This window comes from Myotis brandtii, unplaced genomic scaffold, assembly GCF_000412655.1.
Source record: "Myotis brandtii unplaced genomic scaffold, ASM41265v1 scaffold490, whole genome shotgun sequence".
Classification (NCBI taxonomy): domain Eukaryota; kingdom Metazoa; phylum Chordata; class Mammalia; order Chiroptera; family Vespertilionidae; genus Myotis; species Myotis brandtii.
In genome coordinates this window covers 934,987-944,706 of record NW_005368708.1, presented here as the reverse complement: position 1 = coordinate 944,706, position 9,720 = coordinate 934,987, and the positions used below count along the sequence as shown (strand labels likewise).

General features: G+C 40.1%; 1 protein-coding gene across 2 annotated transcripts in view; it reads left to right on the top strand.

Moving 5' to 3' along the window:
* Window positions 1-9,720, top strand: part of REPS2 (RALBP1 associated Eps domain containing 2) — a 181,865-nt gene that overhangs the window by 162,577 nt on the left and 9,568 nt on the right. For both annotated transcript variants that reach the window (XM_014548040.1, XM_014548039.1), the window contains 3 exons: window positions 1,583-1,666; window positions 2,753-2,898; window positions 7,160-7,265. In XM_014548040.1, the coding sequence (XP_014403526.1) occupies window positions 1,583-1,666; window positions 2,753-2,898; window positions 7,160-7,265 (336 nt within the window). The remainder of the gene's footprint in view (window positions 1-1,582; window positions 1,667-2,752; window positions 2,899-7,159; window positions 7,266-9,720) is intronic.

Genomic DNA, 9,720 nt, shown 5'->3' with positions numbered 1-9,720 from the left:
GTCAATCCATGTCTATGGTCTTTAAGATAACTTGTTATGTAAAATTATTTATTTATCTAAGATGCACCTACACTGAATTTATCTGAAAAATAAAAAAGTCCATATTAAGAAAAAAATTGTAAATGGAATATTATAAGAGAGGGTTTCGCGTGCCAGCAAAAGTTACTGGCGTGCCATGTTTGGCACGCGTGCCAGGGGTTGCCCACCCCTGACCTAGAATAATGTGTAACACATAGTAAGTGTTCTGTGTTTTGCAGTATCTAATAATAGTAATAAGTCATAATAATACAGTTAGCCTTAATGGAAAGGAGAAGACTATAAGAAAAAGTTGGAACTAGAAATCAGGCATGTTGAGTACTTGTAAAATGGGCTTGGAACAGGTGGGAGTTGGTTTTGAACCAAGGTTTCTAGATAGGGCAGTTAAAATGTAGGAGCAGATGGGATTACTCTGGGAAGAATGAAATGGGAGGGGAAAATTGGGCAGGTAACTGATGACAGAACCTTGAGAAATCTTAAGTCTGAGTGATAATAAGAGAAGTCAACAGGAAAGAAAGATGATTTTAGTAGGAGATCATGGTTCATCAGATGCCAGGTACTGGTCTAGAGAAGACTAGAAGAGGCCACTAGAATCAGCTAAATGGGAGAGCAGTAGTGTCCTTGGGTACAAGCCTTTTCAGTAGAGTCAGTAAGAAAGAAGCTACATTCAGAAGAAGCTAGATTAGGGATGAAGGAGGAACACTAAGGCTGGCTCTTATGCTGTAATGTGTGCTTGTGTAACACAAATTAGTTTGTGGGTAAATAGATGACTGATGTCAGTATAATGTGGATGTATGTTGGTTTGAATGAAGGCGCCCCCCCCCCAAATGTTACTATTTGGCATCCCTGGCCAGTAGCAGCTGAAAACAAAATGCTCTAGCACAGCTGAATGTAGCAGCCTGGGGCTGAGGGAATGAGGGGACATGGTACCCAGTCTCCCTGGGTCTTCCGCTTGGCTCTTTGGTGCCCACTCTGTCTAGAAGGGCTTTGGGCAGTCTTTGCCCATCTTTGTGAATCCATTCACTGATTTTGTATCACTTAGCAGCCAGAACCCCTGTTTACTCCTTCCATCATGCTTACCCTCCCTTACCTTATTTAAGGTAAGGAGTCATAACTACTAGAATGTTTCTTTATTAGGAATTTAATATATATTTTAAAATTTCAGTGTTTTTTAATTATGATTATTGTTTTTGTTAGTGTCCAGGTTAAAATTTTAACTTCTTTTTCAGCCCTGTTTTTCCAGTAAGCTCTGTTATTTTCAGTTTGAACTTGTGAAGTGTTAATTTTTAGCAATATATATGTCCACTTATAGAAGACATCCTCATGACTCCTTTTCCTAAGATTCAACAATGTTGGAAGGAAGGATGGGAGGGAAGAGCAGGGTCTATAGAAGGTTTTCTCAAGGATCAGCAGACTTGCATATGCTTGGTTGCAACTTGATCTAAATCAATTTCCTCATAGTGATTGTTTTCTTAAGTGCTCCTCATTATATATTTGGGTGGTTATGGTTTGATGTTTTTATCTTCTCTCTGATCTTTTGCTGCAGTCTGAACAAGCGTCTGAGGCCGAGCTACACCCCCAGCTGAACAGAGCCCCCTCGCAAGCTGCAGAGAGTAGTCCAACAAAGAAGGTAAGGCCAGCACAGGGGTGCCACTGGGATGGCGTTGCGACCCCTCCCTTGGGCTTTTTGTCTCTGTGAGCACATCTACCATTTTAAGGTTTTGATGTTCTGACGTTAATGTTAATGACCCAGATTTCCTAGAATTTGGGTTCTTTGTGAAGATGGGGTCCTGATGACTCCTGGGCTGGACCTTGATGTCACTGACAGTTTGTACTTTCCTCTTCAACCTCCCAGCTAAATATGGCGGCTTTGCTGTTGGTAAGACTAAGAGGGGAGGGGGGGAGGGACAGATGCCTTTTTCAGAATCCCACACACTGCTAAGCCTCTAGGAGTACCTTTTGGGGGCGTGGTAGTCGCCCCATCCTTGTCTTTGTGCTGTGGTCTCTTCTGCATCTTAGCGTCTTCACCTCAGCCTATCTGCGTCACTGAGTCCTGGGTCATTTGCTCAGTAAACACCACTCACTCATGGTGCTGTCCTTTCATTTTCTCACCCTCTTCTTGTCCTTCCCCATTTTCTCAGGCCCTTCTCTCATGAAAGAGAGTGGGCCCTGGGCTCAGGAACACAGGTAAAGCAGGGGCCTTCAAGGAAGCAGGCCATCTGTCTCCTTCCAGAAGACACTGTGGCTCTTGAGCTTGATTTCATGTAGCAATTGGGGGTAGGAGAATTCTGAACTTATGACTAAGATCATTACAAACTTCAAAACTATATTCCACAAAGCCCCAAAGTAGAGCAAGAGTAAATTTTCTTCAGTGGAAAAGGCTCTGTGCTGTGAGATGCACACGGCATTTAAAATAGGAAGGAAAAGAGGGTTGGTGGACCCCTGGAATCTGATTCCTGGGTCCTTCCAGGTGACAAAAAGATAATAGGCTGAAAGCATGAAAAAAAGGAGGAAAGAAACAAAGGCCACTGAAATCTGATGCCCATGTCCCTCTCTTACCTAGCCAAGAATCAGTCACATATTGTTGGATGCAGAGTTTCAATAGAACACATGCCTGACCTTGAGGTTGGTTTAGAGAGACATAGGACAATGGCATGATAGGGGCACAATTAATTTTTTAACTGTTGGGGGGGGTTATTTTGTTCTTAATCTGCAGGACACACCATATTCTCAGCCTCCATCAAAGCCCATCCGTAGAAAATTACGACCAGAAAATCAAGCTACAGAAAATCAAGAGCCTTCTACCACCGTTGGCGGGCCAGCGTCTGTAGCAACTGTGAAACCCCATCCAATAGTCCAGAAGTAAGTAGAACAGATAAGTGAGAGCAGGATTGGAGGCTTCCTTTAAAATCTTCATGTATATGTAAATGTAGATGTTTACATTTACACTCATACCATAAAAGGGTGTGATTTTATGGATGTAGTCTTACCTTACTTATCTCTGTGATGGGATTACTATTTTCCAGTCACATAGAAAGAGGCTTCTAAGCTATAGGACATATCCTGACACAAGGGGCAAGTGAGGACAAGGCCATGGTATGTTTCCTTCCCTTCCCTTCCCTTCCTCCCTCCCCTTCCACTTCTTCTGATCTCTCTTCCTTGTACTGGCCCACATTTTCTCAGGAAGAAGACAGTAATATAAATGGCAGTTTTCTCTTTGCCTGTCTTATCTCATGTTTCCCCATGGCAAATAGCTAGCTTCATGACCCTCAGGCCCAACTTTCAGTAGATGTGGGATGTGATTTCTTTTAAAATTTTTAAAAAAATAATTTATCATAATTATAATTGATATATAGTATTATATTTCAGATGTACAACACAGTGATTCAACATTTATATTTCTTACAAATTGATCATAATAAGTCTATTAACGATCTGTCACTACATAGTTATTACGATGTTATTGACTCTTTTTTCTATCTGTACATTACATCCCCGTGATCTTTCTTAAAAATATATTTTGATTGATTTCAGAGAAGAAGGGAGAGGGAGAGAAAGATAGGAACATCAATGATGAGAGAGAATCTTTGATCAGCTGTCCCCTGCATGCCCCACACTGAGGATCAAGCCCTGACCAGGAATCGAATGTGACCTCCTAATTCATAGGAATTGCCAAACTGCTTTCCACAGTGGCTGCAGCATTTTACAATCCTGCCAGTAATGTATGAGAGCTCGAGAGCTCTCATTTCTTCTCTTCCTTGCCAACACTTGTTGTTATCTTTTATTATTATTATTATTATTATTATTATTATAGCCATCCTAGTGTGTGTGAAGTGATATCGCATTGTGGTTTTGATTGCATTTTCCTAATGACTAATGGAGTTGAGCATCTTTTCATGTGCTTATTGTTCATTTGTATACTGTCTTTGGGGAAAAGTTTCCTCAGATTCTTTGTCCATTTTTACATTGGATTATTTATCTTTATTTTTGGGTTATAAGATCTTTACATATTCTGGATATAGGTACCTTATCAGATATATACTTTGCAAATATCTTCTGTGGGTTGTTTTCACTTTCTTGATAGTATTATTTACAGCACAAAAGTTTTAAATTTTGATGAAGTCCAATTTATTCATTTTTTCTTTTGTCACTTTTGCTTTTGATGTTACATCTAGGAAACCATTGCCTAACCCAAGGTCATAAAGATTTGTTCCTATGTTTGTTTCTAGAAGTTTTGTAGTTTCACGTCCTAGATTGAAGCCTATGGCCAATTTTGAGTTCATTTTTGTGTATAGTATGAGGAAGGGGTCCAACTTCATTCTTTTGCATATGGATATCCAGTTGGCCCAGCACCACTTGTTGAAAGGAGCTATTTTATCTGCCTATTCAGTGACTGTCCCTTACTATGATACTTTCTCGCTGGTTAGGTAAAAACACATGGTGTCAGGCTGAGAGACTGGCACCCACCAGTTAACACAAATAGTGCTATAAATGGCAGGAATTTAAGCTTTGGGGTCAGGGAACTTCGTACAACTGACTTTAGTTCCCAGACCAGTTTATTTTGAAGTAATAAGAAGTGACCTAGCATTAATAATTTTTAAGCCCTGAGGAAGAGAGACAGCTATACACACGATGGTGAGTCTATATGGTCCTGTCTCAGCCAGTGTTCTGGGAAAGAATTAAGCTCTGATGCCCTTAGACATCCATTGTCTATAGTAAGTAAATCTCTCTCCTATTCATCTAGAATGGTCTTTACTCTGTATCCTCTTTTAGAAAATCGAGCAAAGAGTCACAAATCATTTTCTTAATTCTCTATCAGAACACTGGTTAAGAAAGGCGCTCCTTTCATCTCACGTGATCTCTTCTCTCATGCTCTTATTTTCTCGCGAGCTCTTCTCCCGTTTTCTCTTCTCGCGTGATCTCTTTTTACGCACCTCTTATCCTGTAATGGCTTCTCTTCTTGCTCACTCCTCTTATCTCACATGATCTCTTTTTCTCTTCTGTACCCTCCCCATTTCGGGTGATACTCTACTCTTCTCGTGAATTCTTCTTGTGCCCTCTTCTCTTCTTGCCTGATCTCCTCTTCTCCCCCAACACTTCTTGTGTGATCTCTTTTTACCTCCTCTCCCGAGATCTCTTCTTGCTGATCTCTTCTCTCTTACTTCTTCTCCTGTGATTGCTTCTATTCTCGCCCATCATATCATATTTTTTATTTTGATTTGCAGTGTTCACTGTTAGTATATTGAAATTCTTTTGATTTTTGTATGTTAATCTATCCTGCAAATTCCTTTTTATCCATACTGAAATCATTTATTAGTTCTAGGAGATTTTGTAGATTCCTTGGGATTTTCTACATAGACCATCATGTCATCTGCAAATAGAGACAATTTTATTTCTTTTCAAGATGTGTACCTTAATACCGTTTCTCACATTATTGTGCTGGCTAGGATTTCTAATATTATCATTAAAATAGTGATGAAAGTAGAAATCTTGTCTTGTTCCTAATCTTTAGGGGGAAAACATTCACTTTTTCATTAAGTATGACAGCTGTAGTTTTTAAAAAAACTTTATTGTTGAAAGTATTATATATGTCCTCTTTTCCCCCACATTGACTTCTAGCCCTCCTCTGTCCCTTGCCCCAGGCCCCCACCACCTATTGTCTGCATATGATCTCTTCCCCCCCACCCTCCCTCCCCTGCCTTCGCTCTGAGATTCCACAGTCTGTTACATGCTTCTATGTCTCTGCATCTATTTTGCTCATCAATTTATTTTGTCCATTTTTGGATTGCCACCTTCTCCACTATCCAGTCTGGGATCTATGAAGCAAAAACAACAACAAACAAACAAACACAAACCTCCAAGACACACAAAATCAACAGCAACAACAATTTACTGCAATATGTTTCCCTGGGTACCGAATTCCCTAGCCACCTCCATTCCACTTTTTGGAGTCATCTTATGTTTGTTTTATACATTATGTCCAGGGTTTTAACTGTATGTACTTATTGGAAGGAATAGAGAGAAGTGTATCTTTTCTATCTTGTCCCAAAACCAGAAATCCAATCTGTATATTTTAAAAAGTAGGTTTTGAAGCCCCTTCCCTGCATATATATGGATGAAAAATTAATTTTCAAATTTGTTGGGGAAGGGAGTATGCATGCCTTATACAGATTAGCAGAGTGGCTGGCATAGAGAATATTCTCAGTGAATATTAATCATATCACTACAGTGGTCACAATGCATATCAGTTGAGTTGCTCTGGCCTAGAACCCATCTCCCAATGATTACAAATATGTTTTTCTAGGGGAATTTAAATTGCCATTTTGCTCTAATATTCAGTATTTTTTGCTGTGAGATATAAAGTTGTAGGTTATACAGCCATGTTGATTTATTATCACAACTGTGGACAGTTTTGAGGGAGAAACAGGATGCTAAGAATAATAAGGGCCGGACAAGCAGTGTAAGCAGAGACTATAATGGACAAAGTGAGACATATGATCACCTTATTTGTATCGATTGAATGAGTTTACTATTGACTTAATTTGGGAGTACAAGTATTGAGACATTTCTGTGTATTTCTCAAGTGCTACAGATATACATGCTGGTGTATGCACATGCACATGCTCACTCACACTCAGGCATTCATGCCTCATAATAAAGGAATAAAGGAGAGTTATGGGGACTGGTTAAATTAATGTAGGATCTTTGCTAAAGAGAATGTTCTATTTTTACCTCCAGACTGGTCCACAAGGGCCACCTGCAGGTTTTTTAAATGCCATTAATGCTTACACAAAAAGGGCATTGCAGTTAATATGGTTTGTCCAGAAGAAATACTTATTAAAATATCTTGGAATAAATGGAATGGAGAGTGTTTATAAAGGCCGATTCACAGCCTTTCTTCAAGTTATAAAATGGGAATTACTTCAGGTGTAAATAATTCACCCTGACAAATTTGTTTTATTTGGGGTGTGTCAGCCTGCCTGGCTGTGAACATATGATTTTATTTTTGGAGACCTCTGACATTAGCCCCTTGTTAATTTAGCACTTCTCATGAATCAGAGAGTCTTGACAAGGGTCCAGACCTCTAAGTTCTATTTCACTGAACTGTTTGTACTTTTTGTAGACAGTCTTCCAAACAGAAGAAGGCTATTCAAACTGCTATCCGCAAAAATAAAGAGGCAAATGCAGTGCTGGCCCGGTTGAACAGTGAACTCCAGCAGCAACTCAAGGTAAGGGGCTTTCTGATTTTGGATTACCAGGCTTTTCACCTAGTTGTTTTGTTCTGTTTTGACCATTAGCTGAGCATCTGGTTCCATTCCTGTTGGTAAGACTTGCTTCTTTGTTCTCAAACTCCTTTTAGAAGGCAGAGAATTGCTGTATTTAAGTTTCATGGGTTGGTTCTTGAATACTTAGAGGAAGACTAGCAACTTGAATATGTAGGTTGCATATTGTGTTAGTTAAAAGGACAGGGAATCTATTACAAGGGTGGTTTGAGCATTCATTATAGTCTGAAGCTTCTGGGTAAACCCTTACTTGTTTAGATCTACCCTGAATGATGCTATACTTATTTCAGTGGAGGAAGGTGGTCCTGATACTATCAAAGGCCAGCCCCTTTCCTGGTACCTTGGAAATGGCTCCATATCACCTTGTCAAGGACATCACCCCTGTTGTTATCATCTGTGTCCCTTCATTATTAATCTCCCCTGTATTAGTTTCACAGGGCTGCCACAACCAAGTACTATGAAATGGGTGGTTTAAAAGAACAGAAATCTAGTCTCATAGCTCTGGAGGCTAAAAGTCTGAAATCAAGGTGTCAGCACAGCCAAGCTCGCTCTCTGAAGGCTCTAGGGTAGAACCCTGCCTTTTTTCTTCCCAGTTTCTGGTGGTGGCTGGCAGTGCTTGGAGTTCCTTGGCTTGCAGACACATCACTCCGATTTCTGCCTCCACTCTCACAAGACCTTCTCTCTGTCTCTGTCCAAATTTCTCTTCTGATAGTGTCCTCTTCATATAAGGACACTGTTAATTGGATTAGGGCCCAGCCTAATATAGCATAACCTCATTTAAATAAATTAAATCTGCAAAGATCCTTTATCCATATAAGACCATACTTACAGGTACTGGGGGTTAGGACTTAAACATATCTTTTCAGGGGACACAGTCTCCTGATTCTCTACTGGCTCATTCCCATCCACATGTGAACATGCTCCCTTATCCTTCTTCAGCTGCTGTGGGTCTCTCTGGCCTCCTTCACAGACACGTTTCTTAGGAGTCCTTTCCATTTACTATCTCTGCTTCCTCACCAACAATTTTCTCTCCCTTCACTTCAGTGTGGCTTCCTTCTCCTCCACTCCACTCCTCTTATGGCCAAATCCAATGAGCCTGTTTTAATATTATTTGAATTTTCCAAAGAATTCTACACAATTGGCCTCTTCCTCCTCTGAAGACACTTTTCTAACTGGCTTTTGGGAAACCAAACCTGGCACATTTTTTTTTCTACTTCACTGGTGCTTTCTCTTTAGCATTCTCTGCTGTCTATTCCTTTTTTTTATTTCTCTTTTGTTAACCCACTTGCCTCGCTATTTTATTATGTACATTCTCAAGCATTCAAGAAAGTTGAAAGAATTATGCAGTAAATACTTTTATAGCCACCACTTCGGTTCTGCCATTAATATTTTCCTATACTTGTTTTATCACTTATCCATTTCTTTTTTTTCTTATCCATTTCTTTATCTATTCCTCTATCTATCCATAGTCTATCTTATTTTAACATATTTTCAAGTAAATTGAAGACATCTGTACATGTGCACTAAATATTTCAGCATGCATAGCATTAACTAGAGTTTAATATTTTTACAGGCATTTCTTATGATGTACATTTTATATACAGTGAACACACAAATCTTGAGGGTACATTTGTTGAATTTTTAACAAATGCATACACTTACAGAGCCCAAACCCCTATCAAGGTTCAGAACACTCCCATCATCCCGGGAAGCTCCCTCTTGCTCCTTTCTGGTCGATTCTGACCCCTCTTAACATTCACTTTTTTGTGAAACTTCTTTCACTTAATATTGGTTTTGAAGTTCATTTATACTGCTGTATGTGTCAATAATCTGCTCTTTTTTATTGCTGAGTAGTATTCTGTTGAGTGAATATGCCACAATTTGGTTATCAATTCTCATATTAATGGACACCTGAACTGTTTCCAGTTTTGAGCTATCTACACTAATAAAATACAAACATGCAAATTGACCGTACCTTCGCTATGCCTTAAGCCACACCCACCAGCCAATCAGAGGGACTATATGCAAATTAACCAAACCAAGATGGCAGCTGGCAGCCATGGAGCTGGAGCGAGCAGGAGGCTTGGTTGCCCAAGTGATGGAGGAAGCCAAGCTTCCCGCCTGCCGTAGCCAGCTCTGAGCTCCACTCAAGGCAACAAAGTTTCAATTATAGAAGATAAATAAACCCCAGATACCTGCTTTCAGCTGGCCGTGGCCACGGAGCTGGAGCGAGCAGGAGGCTTGGGTTGCCCCTGGCGATGGAGGAAGCCAAGCTTCCTGCCCCGCCCTGGCCAGCTCTGAGCTCCACTCAAGGCTACAAAGTTTCAATTATAGAAGGTAAATAAATCCCAGAATGAAAAAAAGAAAGAAAAAAAGGAGAGGCTGGGTGCTTCTGTCGCGG